The sequence below is a fragment of the Oratosquilla oratoria genome, chromosome 22 (assembly GCF_046742065.1).
Source record: "Oratosquilla oratoria isolate Oo_2021 chromosome 22, ASM4674206v1, whole genome shotgun sequence".
Classification (NCBI taxonomy): Eukaryota; Metazoa; Arthropoda; class Malacostraca; order Stomatopoda; family Squillidae; genus Oratosquilla; species Oratosquilla oratoria.
The window spans coordinates 47,077,267-47,093,740 of NC_134798.1; the positions used below are offsets into that span (position 1 = coordinate 47,077,267).

The 16,474-nt window shown below is 43.1% G+C and overlaps 1 protein-coding gene across 1 annotated transcript in view; it reads left to right on the forward strand.

Moving 5' to 3' along the window:
* The window catches only part of LOC143037370 (uncharacterized), a 108,469-nt gene that overhangs the window by 73,071 nt on the left and 18,924 nt on the right, over positions 1–16,474 (forward strand). Inside the window, exons 7-11 of the mRNA XM_076205508.1 lie at positions 1,221–1,371; positions 4,888–5,049; positions 6,052–6,078; positions 6,742–6,768; positions 9,903–10,133. Of these exons, the coding sequence (XP_076061623.1) occupies positions 1,221–1,371; positions 4,888–5,049; positions 6,052–6,078; positions 6,742–6,768; positions 9,903–10,133 (598 nt within the window). The remainder of the gene's footprint in view (positions 1–1,220; positions 1,372–4,887; positions 5,050–6,051; positions 6,079–6,741; positions 6,769–9,902; positions 10,134–16,474) is intronic.

Sequence of the window (16,474 nt, forward strand, 5' to 3'; positions counted from 1 at the left end):
ATATATATATATATATGTATATATATATATATATATATATAATTTATGCAGTTAATATCCCATACGGGTTATTGGGATGGGGTTGCCCACTCCTCCGTCGGGGGCAACGGGCGGCGGTGGCCGTGCACAGGAGGAGGAGGAAGAGTAAGAGGAGGAGGAGGAGGAGGAGGCAATCAAGTGGTCACCCTCACTTTCTCGCACCGCCGAGGCTGTTTTTCCTCTCGATCTTCCTCTGTTTGTGTTTGCTCAACGGTCCGTGCTATGGGCTGTTTGTGCATCGGCGAATGGCGCCGGCTGTGTAAGAGACGGTGTCGGCTTTCTAGCACCTGGACCCGGCTGTGTAGTAGGCACGGCTCCGGCTGTGTAGAAGGCACATCGCCGGCTGTGTAGTAGACACGTCGCCGGTTGTATAGTAGACACGGGACCGGCTGTGTAGTCAGTAATGTTTTAGCACTGAATCGGTATTTAATTACTTTTTTATATATATTTTTTATTTTTGATAAAACCAATCAAGTTACAAGATGATTACTTGTGTGTGCGTATATGTGTGTGTGTGTGTGTGTCTGTGTATGTGTGTTTTTATAGTTAACATCAACACGGTGATGCCCTTCAAAGATTTTGTTCTGCCTAAAGACATACGATCTGATGTAGTTGATTAAGGGATGGTGTACCCTGGTTTGAAAGAGTTCTTAATCGATGGAGCCCCCCGCCCCTTCCCCAGTATGTCAAAATTCGGCCCTTCCACCTTCCTCCCCCCCCCCATTTTCTTTCCGTCACGTGTATGTCATTTACTTTCGTACTTCGCAGTATTACGTCAGTACTGCAAGAGGTGTGTTCTACTACGTGTTCTCCAACCCCACACAGAACACCTCCCCCCCCAAAAAAAAAAAGTTTCAGTGTACTTTGTCCCCCTCCCATACGCAGAACACAACCCTAAAGATATGTATATGTGTATATATATATATATATATATATATGTATATATATATGTATATATATATATATATATATATATATATATATATATATATTCTGTGTATATTTATATCCTGTGCGTTTTAGTGTACAGAATCCCCCCCCAAAGAAAAAATCTTATGCGTTTCAGTGTACTATGTTTCCCCCACCCACAGAACATCCTCCTCCCCCCAAAAAAATAATTATAATATTAACAAGAAGATAAACAAATAAACAAACGAGTTTCTCTTTGGTGTGCGTTTCAGTGTACTACGTGTTCGTCCTGGTCCACCGGAGTTCGAACTGTGACGTCATCCACGGGCCCCTGTACTCGTGCCTGCGAGCCATGTTCGGCCTCTCTGTCATCGGCATCCTCGTCTCCATCTTCTCCTGCATGCTCGTCTACCAGCTCCTCAGGTACGTGGTCGATCTACCAGGTGCTCGCCTAGGTACCTGGTCGATCTATTAGTTCCTCCCCGGGTATCTGGTTGATGCATCACTTGCTCGCCCAGGTACCTGGTCGATCTACCAGGTGCTCGTCCAGGTACTTAGTCGATCTACCAGATGCTCGCCCAGGTACCTGGTCGATTGACCAATTGCTTACCATAGGACCTGGTCGATCTACCAGGTACTAGTCCCGTTACATGGTCAATTGACCAGATACTCACCAGAGCCTGGTCAATATACCATATGGTCGCCCAGGTACCTGGTCAGTCTACCAGATGCTCCCAAGATGCTCGACCTGGGACCTAGTCGATTGACCATATGCTCGCCCAGGTCCTGGTCGATCAACCAGATGCTCACCAAGACACTTGGTCGATCTACCAGATCCTCTATCGGAACTCTTGTAAATGTAGAAATATATTTATTGTTATTTCAATGCATATCTATATACACCAATGCATTTATAATTAGAATTATGATTTTGTATACAGCTCTGTATTAATACAATGGATGGTGTGTTTGCGTAGTTTTTGGTAAGTCTTGGGGCAGTTTTTTATGTCCACAAAGGTACCAGGTGGTGCTTGAGCTAAGTTGCGGACAAATCATCCTGGTACAGTACAGTGCACTGTGACGTCATCGCTTGTATGACGTCATTTTTGTGTATCTTCTTAGTGGTACTACGAAGTAATGATGTGGGTTGTCAGTTAACTCAACAGAATTATTCGCACAATTATTCGATGCTGTAGCAGGATTGCGTGTGTGCAACTGTACTTGTTCAACAGAGCAATCAGGCCCTCTTCACACTAGCGGTTTCAACCGCGGCTGTTCAGTTATAATGTAAATCAATGGAGGCATTCACACACAGCCGCGCATTTTTTCCGAAACTATGCGATACCGCCGCGGTTTCCGCACGGTTCAAACCGCTAGTGTGAACAGGGCCTAACTGTTCCACAGAGGGTGGAGTGGTGAGTTTATGCCAGGAGACGCTCAGCTGTGACCCAGTCCGTCACCTTGGCCCTTTGTGCTTGGTCTGCTTTGGCAAGTGGCTGTCATCTGTGACCTTGAGTAATATCGTGATGCGTCAGGTCATCACAGCACAGGTATCACCAACGTCATCATTGTCGTCATCACTAGCATCAGTACTGTCATCATCATCATTACCACCATCACATCATCATCATTATCATCACATCATCATCACTAGCATCAGTATTATCATCATTTTAATCATTATTACCATCACAGCATCATCATTATCATAATTATCATCATCTTATCATTATCATCATCATCGAGATTACCACAATCACATCATCATTATCGTCATCACATCATCATCATCATCATCATCATCATCATCATCATCGTTTCTCCACTTCGTCCTCAAAAATCAACACTACCACTAAGTTTCATCACTAAAATGTAATTGTGGGTTCATTACATTCTCCACTAGAAATTGTCATCATCACCACTATTATCACCATCTCGTTTCCTATCACCATAACCAGCATCATCACCACCAGTATCAACACCATTTTCATCATCACCACCATCAGCACTACACCACTTATGTCACCACTCCATCAGCACCACCACCTCTATCACCACCATCAACACCATCAGTATCACCATTAACACCACCACTCTCACTACCACCATGAACATTGCTATGAGCATTACCATGAGCATAACACCACCATTTTTACCACCAGTATCACCATTACCACTACTAGTATCACCCTGTGTTCATACTCCGAACTTTGCAGCAAATTAGATGTGGTTATTTGACACCTGAAGGGAATTACTCCCGACTGATTAACACCAATTTCGCGCGATTAGATCCATGTAATTACGCGATCACCGTGTGATATTTAGCACCACCGACGAGCACCAGTTAATTTGGTGATAGACTTTTAAGCACCAAAGCGGATGGGAAGGGGACAAAAATCCCAGTTCAATATCGAGGTAATTTTTATTTTGTTTATTTTTTTAAACCCGTTTGGATGGGCATGTAGATACGTGGATGGTGTCATACACGTTATGTAAGTCCACGAAAACGTTTACAGAACGCATATACACTCGTGCACTCATTCGCTTGTCCCCATAGGCGCACACGCGCACACATACACACACACACACACTACACAGTGTAGGAATGTACACAATTCCAGGGCCCCCTGCGTTGCCCCGGGAGTCATCGATTCCCGTTCCTGTTTGCCTTCCATGCAGCGACATGACGTCATGATCGATCAAGCCCATCGATCACGGCCTTGGGGTGGAGATAGAAAGAGAGAGAGAGAGAGAGAAAAGAGGCTCTCTCTGGCTTGGTGACCAACTAGTAAACACCCGAATGGGAGCGAGCAGACAAAAGGGAAACGTCTGAAAGTGGGGGCATAACTCCATCAAAGTGGATTCAAACGACTGAAAAAGAGAGAGAGAGAGAGCGAGAGAGAGAGAGAGAGAGAGAGGAAAAGAGTATAGAGGGAGCCAGGGCCCGGTGTAAAGGCGCTCTTGGGTTGAGGCATTTGGCATCAGAAGAGTCGCGTCTGTGGAAACAACAAAGACGTGATGGTCAACGGAATGCGATTGTGGAAAGGGGGAAAGGGAAAGGGGAAATGGAAGGAAAAGTGCGATGAGAGAAGATGAAAGGGAGTAGACAAGAAGATGATGAAAGGGAAAGCAGAAGAAAAAAAAAGGGAAATAGAATTGGGAGAGGGAAAGGAAGCGGCAAATGGAGACAGGGGATACAGAAAGTAATACATTGGTGGAACATACTTGTGGGTTGCCCCCTCTCCTTCCAACCCCTTCTCCCTCCTATCTCCCCCACCCCCTCCTCTCCCCTTCTCCCCTAACCCCTTCTCCTTCCAATCCCTTCTCCCTCCCATCTCTCCTCCCCTTCTCCCCAACCCCCTCTCCCCTCCCCTTCTCCCCCAACCCCCTCTCCTTCCAATCCCTTCCAACCCCTTCTCCCTCCCATCTCCCCCACCCTTCTCCCGCCTCTCCCCCAACCCTCTCCCTCCAACCTCACCCCGTCGTTGGTAATAGTATTGTTGTTGGTATTGGGAAATAACGCCGAAATCACGGACACATACCAGTCACCTTCTCGAGCTCATGGAAGAGTTCCTCCTCCCCATTTATGTTGTGATTGTGCCTGCGTGATGCCTATACTATGTATAATATCTATGAAGATGTGACTATATGCTTGGGGTGTCTAACTCCCTTACAGTAATAAAAGGGTTAAGCTGAGACTTAACCCTTTAACTTCATAACGTTTCCTTCGGGTGATTAAAATCATCTGGAGGCAGCCATCATAAAGCATTTGCATTTCAGGAAGCTTCTCTCTCCCTCTCTCTCTCTATCTATCTGTTTCTATCTCTCTCTCTCTCTTCCTCTCTGTCATATCACCCGTTACCCGCAAAGCGGGGTGACTAGCTTTGTAATCAATTCATCACACAAAATAAATAAATTAACGACGCTGTTCTTCCGCAGCCACGAGAAGAAGAAGATGTACTGGGAGCAGCTCGAGCACCGCCGGAGGTTCCTGTACCGAAGGGGACCCGCCCCGAACTCCTGCTCCTGTTGTGACGACTATGGTTTCGTTCCTCCCTCGGAGTTGTACCCGTGGGCTCCGTGGGACACGCTCGACGACAGGTAGGCGCAGAGGTCCTCGACTTCGATGTGAACGGCTACAGGAAGGTCATGGGGACTCGGGAAAGGAGGAGTAAGCACGGGGGCCCTGACCGGGAAGGAGGGGGAAGAACACCCCTTTAAGGATTCCTGGGTTCTGGACTTCGAGGAGAACTTCTACAGGAAGGTCTTGGGGACTCGGAGGAGGAGGGGTAGGCACAGGGGTGCTGACAGTGAAGGAAGAGGAACACCCCCCTAGGGGTTCCTGGATGCTGGACTTCGATAGGAACTGCTACAGGAAGGTCTTGGGGGGAGGAAGGGGAAGAGGGATGTGCACAGGGATCCTGATGGGGAAGGAGGGAGAAGAACCCCCCCCCCGCCCTGGGGGTTCCTGGGTACTGGACTTCGATGAGAACTTCTACAGGAAGGTCTTGGTGCCTCAGGGGAGGAATTGTGGAGATCTAAGTAACGGGAAGGTTTAGTTTGATGGTTTGAATCGAAGTTCTCTCTTTAGGGAATATCTCTGAAATTCGGAAATTCCCAATATTCGGAATGAAAACGCAGTCCACCGAATATTAGAAAATGCTTCTAATTTTCTTTAACTGCAATATTTTTCATTTTAATTTAATTAATTTAATTTTTACTTACTTTTAAATTGTATTTTAAAATTGATGTTTTAATTCTAAATTTAATTGGATTATGGTATCCGGAATCTTGTTCTGAATATTGGAGAGTTTTTCAATATAAGAGGACCACGTGACGTCATCTTGACTCATTATAGGTAACTCTGGGTCTAATGGGTTAATAATATTGTCAATATTTCTAACACTGATAACCATAAGCGTCCCTATATTTTCAATACCAACCAATGCCTTATCTACCTAACATGGTCAATATTGATGCAATTGCATCAATATATCGTCAATGGATAATTATTGAATGTGGGTTATTTAAGTAAAGCTATTGTTATTTATTGTCTGTTATTTAAGGTGTTTTTGTATTTATTGTCCCTTTCTCGATACACAGGTACAGCCCGTACCATGCACACACGAGGTAATTGGCCGTCGATGTAATTATCATCATTATCCATCACCACATCCGTTACCCATACCTATTACCCCACCCATTACCACATCCTTTACCCATACCTGTTACCCCCACCCATTACCATATCCGTTACCCATACCTGTTATCCCCACCCATTACCTCATTCGTTACCTATAATCATTACCCAGATCCATTAAACAATTATTACCCCTACCTATTACCCCAGCTATTACCCTGACCCATTACCACATCCATTACCCGTACCTATTTCCCCCACCCATTACACCACTCGTTACCTTTACCTATTACCCTACTCACTACTCTGACCCATTACCCAATTATTACCCGTACTTATTACCCCAGTTATTACCCTGATCCATTACCCCTACCTGTGACGCCACTCATTACCCCCACCCATTACTCAATTCATTACCCCTACCTATTACCCCACTCATCACTCTCACCCATTAATCTATTATCCCATTCATTACCTTGACCCATTACCCAATTCATTACCCCCATCCATTACCCAAATCATCATGATCTCGTTTTTATTCAGGGAAATACCCGGCTGTTACCATACTAATTACCCATACCCATTACTATTACCTGTACCCATTACTCCATTTAAGGTGTTTTGTTATTGATTGTCCATTTCTCGATACACAGGTACAGCCCGTACCAAGCGTACTCAAGGTAATTGGTACTTGATGTAATTACTATCATCATCTCGTATGGGAAATACCCGGCTATTACCCATTACCCAGTTCATTACCCCTAACTATTACCCCCATCTAATACCCCACTCACAAACCCTTTCATTAAACTGCCCATTATACCACGTATTACACCACTCACCATCCCATTTATTACCCAACTCATGATCTCACCTATTACCCCATTCATTATCCCCTTCCAATACCCAATTCGTTACCTGATCCATTACCCCCATTTACTATCCCACCCATTACCTCATTCACTATCCCACCCATTACCCCATTAATTACTCCGCCCGTCAAGCCGCCCTTTTCCCCAGTCAGTACCCAACCCATTAACCTAGTCACCACCCAACCTATTACCCCGCCCATTACCCTAGTCATTACCCCATCCTTTACCCTACACATTACCCCCACCTATTATCCTACCCATTAACCAACTCGCTTCCCCATTTCATTACTCCACTCACCACCCAACCCAACCCATTACCCCCATCTATTCTTTATCAGCAGTGTCTCATAAGACGGTCACCCCCATACACTCGCCCACCCCCATACACTCGCCCACCCCCATACACTCACCCTTCCCACGTACACTCACCCTTCCCACGTACACTCACCCACATCTCACACTCTCACCCCTTTAACTCACACGTGTCCACGCACCTCTCGCGGCTTTGATGTTTTGACTCACGAGCAATTTTTTTTTTTTTTTTTATCAAGTATTCCTTCACGACTCTCAATTTTTATCCACGATCTCTCACGTTGTTTTCTCCTAGAGTTTTTTATAACTCATAATTCTTGTTCAACAATCATCACACAGCACCTCTCAAAACTCACGCCCAGCCACACCCATCCTCCTCTCTTCCTTTATTTTCTCACAATCTCACAAGCATGGGCTGCCCTTCTCACGAGCCAACCGCTGAAAAATGTTTCCGGTGATACCCTTAACTCCGGAGGGAGTGTGGTACACTTTACATATTTAATCCTGGCGGATGTGAGACTATTGTATGAGGTATCCAGAAACAGAGGTGCATCCCCGCCACTTTTACTGGTTTTGAATTAAACACGGATTGTGAAAGGCTTAACCGTGAATTCACACACACACACTATATATATATATATGTATATATATATATGTATATATGTATATATATATGTATATACAAGTATATATATATATAATTATATATATATATATATATATATATATACATATGTATATAATTATATGTATGTATTTGTACAACACTGAATGGGTCCCAGTGAACAGATATATTCTCTTGATGGCGCAATCAGTAAGTCACTACAACACTTGTCATGTGCTAGCCCTGGTTTGAATCCTTGGCAGTACTACATTTCAATTTCTGCCTGTTGGCCTCCACAGGTCTCCCAATGTTGATGGCTTAGAATTAAAGTGTGTTGTGGTTGATAAAATATATATATATATATATATATATATATATGCAGTATCACCACAGAATAGCAATTTGTAAACAGTAGGTACGTTCGGTATTACATCTTCAAAGTAAGAGATACAAATATGGTTAAATACATAAAAAGGAAGAAACCCTGAGATAAGGGAAACAACAGGTGGGAGGAAGGGAGGAATGTACAAAAGACAAATGAGGTGCATTACCTTACCTTCCTCGCTTAGACCTGACTACATATGGTTCAGTCTGGCGGATACTTCTTGAACACCAATTCGGTCAACAATTTATCGCATTTGAAATGTCCGTAGCTCAAGTTTACATTTCTGTCATATGTGCCTGAGATTAAACATGATTCAGTCACATTTCTCTCAGATAAACTCCTTGACTTTGCTGCGATTGTTGCCTTAGACCAATCAATTTGATGGTTATCTAAAACTTTATTTTGAAATAAAGCATTGTTTTCTTAGGAGGATCTTACACTATATATATGTTGGGAAATCCTTGTTTCCAAATAGTTCATGTCAATAAGTTTCTCTTCTCCTGTGGTGATATTGCATAATTTGTTTCACGGTGATGTGTAAACGTTGCATACATACATACACACACACGCACACACACACATACACACATACACACACACACACACACACATATATATATATATATATATACATATATATATATATATATATATATATATATATACATATATATATATATACATATCAAGAGCTTTTTCCCCCATATAAGGGAGGTAGCCAATTCAAAGGTATGTACCCACTCCCACCCATTCCACTCCCCTCCTTCTCATCTTAGCTTCTCATTGATGACGGGTCATCCCTGTATCCGTACTCGAAACCAGTAAAAGTGGCGAGGATGCCCCTCTGTTTCTGGACGCCTCACATAATGCAGACCAGGTCCCCGGTCTGATGACGTCTGCATGAACCGGAGACCACCTGGTACCTTAAAAAATCGTTTGGCGCTCGCCAGAATCAAATTACAAAAAGTTTGCCTTGTCGCTGGTATCGATGAGGTTGGTTTCTTGCATCAACTATTCCCGTCAACTCTCTTTATCGTTTTTATGCCTTGATATATGTGCCCCTCAACTCCTTTGTTACTGAAAGTAAATAAAAACCGCCTGGCGTCAGGCGGAATAGAATAGGAAAAGGGATTCGGTAGGGAGAGGGTTGATTAATATTGATGTTGGGTCCTACGGAGATTAATAAAATCGCTTGACGGCAGCAGGACATAGAATTATCCTTTGAGCGCTTCTACAGTCACTTCCATTTCTGAGTACTACAAGGCTTGACGTCATCGAGCTGTCAGAAGCGGATGTCTTTAGGTCGTAAATTTACGATGTGGTTTTACGAGTCCAGTACGACCTCGTAGATGTGTCGTAAGTTTAAGATGTGATTTTACGAGTCCCCGTCGACCTCGTAGATGTGTCGTAAATTTACGATGTGCTTTTACGAGTCCGCTTCGACTTCATAGATGTATGGTAAGTTTACGACGTGAAGGAAGACGCTTCTGATAGGGCCACTGTAGAAGTGGAGGTGACTGTACCTTACCTTTCGAACTCACTTCGTATAGTTCCTACGAACTCACGAGATGACCTGAAGAAGGTGAGAGAAGTTCTTCTTTGTGCGACCTTGTGTACTACGACCTCCTCCTCCTCCAACAGGTACTGGGGCGGCGCGGGTCCTCTCTACCCCCCTGGCGAAGACTCCTCGACAGCCTCCAGGTCGGTGCTCCTCGGGGCCGCGGCCACTCCCCAGGGGCAGGAACCCCCGCACATGTGGCTCCCCTGGGCAGGACACTGGGGTTCCCACGCGTCCCACGTCAACTCGCAGCAGACGACCACGACCCCGGAGTCGACGGTGGCCACAGCGGGGGAGAACAGTCAGAGGTTGGAGTAAGAACCTCCTCCCTTCGTCAGGAGGATTGTTGTCGAAGTTTGATCGTGTTTAGGTCTTAGATAAGTATGTGACATTTCATGTGCACACGCTTGTACACACACACACACACACACACACACACACACACACACACACACACACCGGTCGAAGTGACAGCGAAGTTTGGAACTCCAGGAAAACTTCAAATTTCGTCGATCTCAACGACGAGGGAGTACCTTTGTTGTATTAGTAGGGAAGGGGAAAGCTCGTGGTGTAGTGGGAAGGTGGGGGGAAAAGGAGAAAGGGAGGGATTACTGAGGAAAATGGAAGGAAATGAGGAAGGAGACGAACGGGCTCCCCCGGACGTCAGAAGAAATGTCAACAAGAGGGCTGCAGACGACGCAGGTGAAGTCGAAAATATCAGTAAAGGCACTAAAATTAGAAATATAGATAAGAACAACACAATAGAAAGCGGAGATGATAATTCCCATGGATTTAATGAGGGAGGGGATGCCAGCCTCCCCCCATTAGCAAGTTTAGAGGAAAAACTAGTGAAAATGATCGAACACTGGGAGGTTAGGTTCAGCCAACTTACACGGATTGTGCAAAGAGTTGATAAATTGGAAGAACTAAAGAAGGAGAACCAAAACCTAAATAAAGAAATAGAATAATTAAAAAGATAGCTAAAAAAAGTAAAAGATGAGAATGAGGCATTAAATAAGAATAATAACGAGAATAAAGAGTCCATAGCAAAAGAAGTACAGGGTTGGAAGAAAGTCCAAGAGAGCAACAAAATTGTATTTAGAGATATAGTGACACAACAGAAGAAAGAACAAAGGACACAGTTATTAAAGTGATGAGAGAGTAGGAGAATATAGTAAGAGACTTAGCAGACAAAAAGAAATGTATAAGTATATTAGGGATGGAAGAGAAGCATAATCCAAATAGGACTACAAGAGTAAAAGAGGAGAAGGAAAAGGTAAACAAGATATTAGAAGTAGTTCAAGAGGATGAACAAGAAACAGGGAAAGAAATTGAAGAAATATATAGAATAGGGAAATACAATACAGATAAGACCAGACCAATTAAGGTTAAATTCAGGTCACAAACGACAGCAGAAAGTATCTCAACAAAAATAGGGAAACTAGCAAAAAGTGAACAGTATAAACAGGTATGGATAAAAAGAGAAATTGATAAAGAGAAAAGAGAGGATGAGAAAACGAAAAGACTAGAAGCTAAGGAAAAAAAGAGAAAAGAATAGAGTCAAACAAAGAGAAATTCTATTGGGGAGTAGTGGATATGAAAGTGAGGAAATGGTTCGTAGCAGAGAAAAACGGAAGGGAAACAGAAAACACGATGGAAGTAGCAGAAAATTAAAAGTGTCTTACACAAATATAGATGGATTAATAACAGGCTTGAACGAACTGAATGATTACCTGAAGGAAAAAGAACCGGACATAATGGGAATTGTAGAGACAAAATTAAAAGGTTCACTACCACCCAACAGTGTAGGACATGGTGCATATAATTATTGGATTAGAAACAGAGAGGTAAAACAAGGGAGTGGAGTTATGTTCCTGACTAAGAAGGATATAAATGTGAGGAATGTCACATATGGAAAGAATAGAGTAGAGATGATTATGATGGAAATGGAGGACAGGGATGGGAAGAGCAGGAAGTTTGTAGTAAATTATGTGCCTCCTAAAACGGCTTCATGGGAAGAAAGAGAACACAAAAATATGTTAGAAGACACAAGGATAACACTAAATAAGATAATGGAAGATGGAGGAAGAATAATTATAATGGGTGACTTTAATTGTAAAGAAATCTGTTGGGAATAAATGACAGTGAACGGTGGAGACGACCTATGGGGAAATGTACTACTTGATATGATTATAGAACACACAATGACGCAATGGATACAAGATAATACTAGGTATAGAAATGAGGAAGAACCATCGAGACTGGACCTAATAATCACATCAGAACCTGAAATAGTGGACAAAATTGAATATAAGACACCAATAAGTAAAAGTGACCACATATTGGTTGAACTGGAACTAAATGAGGAAAAATACATGGGAAAAAACGAACAATATAGAAAGGGAAGATTGATGTATGGAAAAACAAATTTTGATAAAATAAGAGAATTCTTTCAAAAAGCAGACTGGGAAACAACAGTAGAAGAGAAATGGAATATTTTGACAAAAATTTATAAAGGAGTGAAAAAGTATGTTCCAAGACAAAAAGAAAGAAAAAGGATATGTAAAGTGTTGGTACAACAAAAGATGTAGGGAGTTAAAAGACAAAAAGGATAAAGCTTGGATAAAATGGAAAAAAGACAAAAGACCTGAAAAAAGGAAAGTATATACTAGTTATAGAAATGAATATGTACAAGTGTGCAGAGAATAAAAGAGAAAATACGAAAAAGATGTCATAGAAAAATGTAAAGATCAACCAAAACTATTTTACAGATTTGTAAACAACAAACTGAAGAACAAACAAGAATTAGAGAAACTACGACAAGGAGTTGGATACACAGAGGAAATAGAAATGGCAGAAATTATGAACAAGTATTTTAAATCTGTGTTTACGAGGGAGAACATACAACTTAGAGATATCGAGTGGGAGGAGAAAGTCCCCCTTTATGAAAGAGATAGAAGTAACAAGGAATGAAATAATGAATCACCTAAGTAATCTCGATGTCAGAAAATGGCATGGGCCAGATGAAATGGCAAACTGGAATTTGAGAGAATGCAGGAATGAACTAACAGACAAAATACATAGTCTAATAAGTATTTCATTGAAAGAAGGAAAAGTTCCAGAAGATTGGAAAAGAGCAAATATAGTACCAATATATAAAGGGGGAAACAAGGAAGACCCTAATAAATATAGACCAGTCTCTCTTACAAGTACTATAGCTAAATTTTGTGGAAGAATTATCAAAATTAGATGGGTAAGGCATTTGGAAAAAAGCAACGTACTAAATCCAAGGCAATTTGGATTTAGACAAGGACGATCATGCGTCACAAACTTAATGTATTTCTATTCAAGGCTAATAGATGTAATACAAGAAAGAGATGGATGGGCTGATTGTGCATTTCTAGACCTGAAAAAAGCTTTTGATAAGGTGCCACATAAGAAATTGCTAAAGAAATTAGAAACTGAAGGAAGAATACAGGGCAAACTGCTGAAGTGGATGGAAGACTTCTTGCATGAAAGAAAAATGAGAGTGGTGATAAGAGACAAACATTCTAATTGGGATGAAGTGATTAGTGGAGTTCCACAAGGAACAGTTCTGACCCCAATAATGTTTGCTATGTATATTAATGATATGGATAAAGGAATTGAAAGTTATATGAGCTTCTTTGTGGACGATGCAAAATTGTTTAAAAAAAAGTGAACACTGAAGAAGATTGTGAGTCACTACAGAGTGATCTCAATAAAGTATGGGGATGGAGTAGGAAGTGGGAGATGGAATTCAATATTAAGAAGTGTAGTATAATGGAATTTGGAAGAGGCAAAAAAAGAATAGTGGGATCATATAAATTGTGAGAGGAAGAAATAAAAAAAAAAATAGAAAATGAGAAGGACCTGGGAGTCATTATTATGAATAATATGTCCCCTGAGAAACATATAAACAAAAATTTTGTAGAAACTTATAATTTAATAAGAACAATCAAAGTGGCATTTACATACCTGGACGAAGAAATGGTGAAGAAAATACTAGTTACTTTGATAAGACCAAGATTGGAGTATGCAGCGACGACGTGGTCACCAAGTACAAAAAATGTATAACAAAACTTGAAAGAATACAAAGAGCAATTACGAAATTGGTACCAACACTCTCAGAACTATCATATGAAGAGAGACCAGCGAAATTTGAGCTACAGACAGAGACTTGATAGCTATTTATAGAATCATGAAAGGCATAGAAACCATTGATAGAAAGGATCTAATAAAATGGGATGGTAGAGATACAAGAGGACACGGAAAGAAAATCAAGAAAGACAGTTATAGAAAAGACCTGAAAAAAAACAGCTTTCCCCACAGGCTAAGACGTTTGGAACAAGTTAGATGAAAATGTGGTGTGTGCAAAAACGATACACGAATTAACCTCTTCCATACGGTGCCGCATACGTAGGCGTCATGAGGAGCAAGTGGATACGCGAGGCTGCCATATCGGCGTCTTGATTATATTTATTGTAGTTGCCCCTGCGTAATGACATTCTCTCTAAACCAGTGGTTCCCAAACTTTTTTCTGTCATTTCCCCCTGCACCCAGGTCAACTATCCAGATTTCCCCCTTCATGTGTAGCAGGGAAAGAGTAGTTGAAATACACTGTCACTAATTACTAATTTATATTTCAAATGTACAAATATACTGATAAACAGGCATTCTCTCTCTCTCTCTCTCTCTCTCTCTCAGACACGAGAAAATCCATCAGAGATTTTTTTTAGTTAGTAGGTAGTTTAATTATTTCCCCTTGGTAGCTTCAAATTTCCCACCAGGGGGAAGTTTCCCCCAGTTTGGGAACCACTGCTCTAAACTGTCTTCATCACATTTTCTATGGTTATCAATATTCACGGGTGAAAGAGAGAACGATCGATATAAGCGAGTATTATTACGACACTCTCTCCCTCTGGAGTAAGTTTGGGCCAAATCGGAGACTTGACGGTTTTTCGCCAAATCCGTGGGTTAACCCCTTTGGTAATTTTGAGGGTCATTTTAGCCACTTATCACGATTAGGTCTCCACCTCAGCTACAGGTCGAGGGCCACCAGGGCTCTTGCGGATCGCACTTAGATACTGCTCAGGCTAGAAGTACGGGCGGCAACAGGCGGAAATGAGAGGGGAAAATTACACACAAATTTGGCTGGTCGCCACAACCTCGCCCTTGGGTCCAGGTTCCCCACGTCTACCTCGCTGTGCCCTGTGGACGACTCTCTCCCTCTGGAGTAAGTTTGGGCCAAATCGGAGACATGACGGTAATTTTGAGGGTCATTTTGGCCACTTGTCCCGATTGGGTCACCACCTCAGCTACAGGTCGAGGGCCACCAGGGCTCTTGCGGATCGCACTTACATACTGCTCAGGCTAAAAGTACGGGCGGCAACAGGCGGAAATGAGAGGGGAAAATTACAAAAACACAAACAAATTTGGCTGGTCGCCACAACCTCTCCCTTGGGTCCAGGTTCCCCACGTCTACCTCGCTGTGCCCTGTGGACGACTCTCTCCCTCTGGAGTAAGTTTGGGCCGAATCGGAGACATGACGGTTTTTGGCCAAATCCTTTGGTAATTTTGAGGGTCATTTTGGCCACTTGTCCCGATTGGGTCACCACCTCAGCTACAGGTGGAGGGTCACCAGGGCTCTTGCGGATCGCACTTAGATACTGCTCAGGCAAAAAGTACGGGCGCCAACAGGCGGAAATGAGAGGGGAAAATTACACAAACACAAACAAATTTGGATGGTCGCCACAACCTCGCCCTTGGGTCCAGGTTCCCCAAGTCAACCTCGCTGTCCCCTGTGGACGACTCTCTCCCTCTGGAGTAAGTTTGGGCCAAATCGGAGACATGACGGTTTTTGTCCAAACCCTTTGGTAATTTTGAGGGTCATTTTGGCCACTTGTCCCGATTGGGTCACCACCTCAGCTACAGGTCGAGGGCCACCAGAGCTCTTGCGGATCGCACTTAGATAGTGCTCAGGCTAAAAGTACGGGTGCCAACAGGCGGAAATGAGAGGGGAAAATTACACACAAATTTGGCTTGTCGCCACAACCTCGCCCTTGGGTCCAGGTTCCCCACGTCTACCTCGCTGTGCCCTGTGGACGACTCTCTCCCTCTGGAGTAAGTTTGGGCCAAATCGGAGACATGACGGTTTTTGGCCAAATCCGTGGGTCCCTTTGGTAATTTTGAGGGTCATTTTGGCCACTTGTCCCGATGGGGTCACCACCTCAGCTACAGGTCGAGGGCCACCAGGGCTCTTGCGGATCGCACTTAGATACTGCTCAGGCTAAAAGTACGGGCGCCAACAGGCGGAAATGAGAGGGGGAAATTACACAAACACAAACAAATTTGGCTTGTCGCCACAACCTCGCCCTTGGGTCCAGGTTCCTCACGTCTACCTCGCTGTGCCCTGTGGACGACTCTCTCCCTCTGGAGTAAGTTTGGACAAAATCGGAGACATGACGGTTTTTGTCCAATTCCATGGTAATTTTGAGGGTCATTTTGGCCACTTGTCCCGATTGGGTCACCACCTCAGCTACAGGTCGAGGGCCACCAGGGCTCTTCCGGATCGCACTTAGATACTGCTCAGGCTAAAAGTACGGGCGCCAACAGGCGGAAATGAGAGGGGAAAATT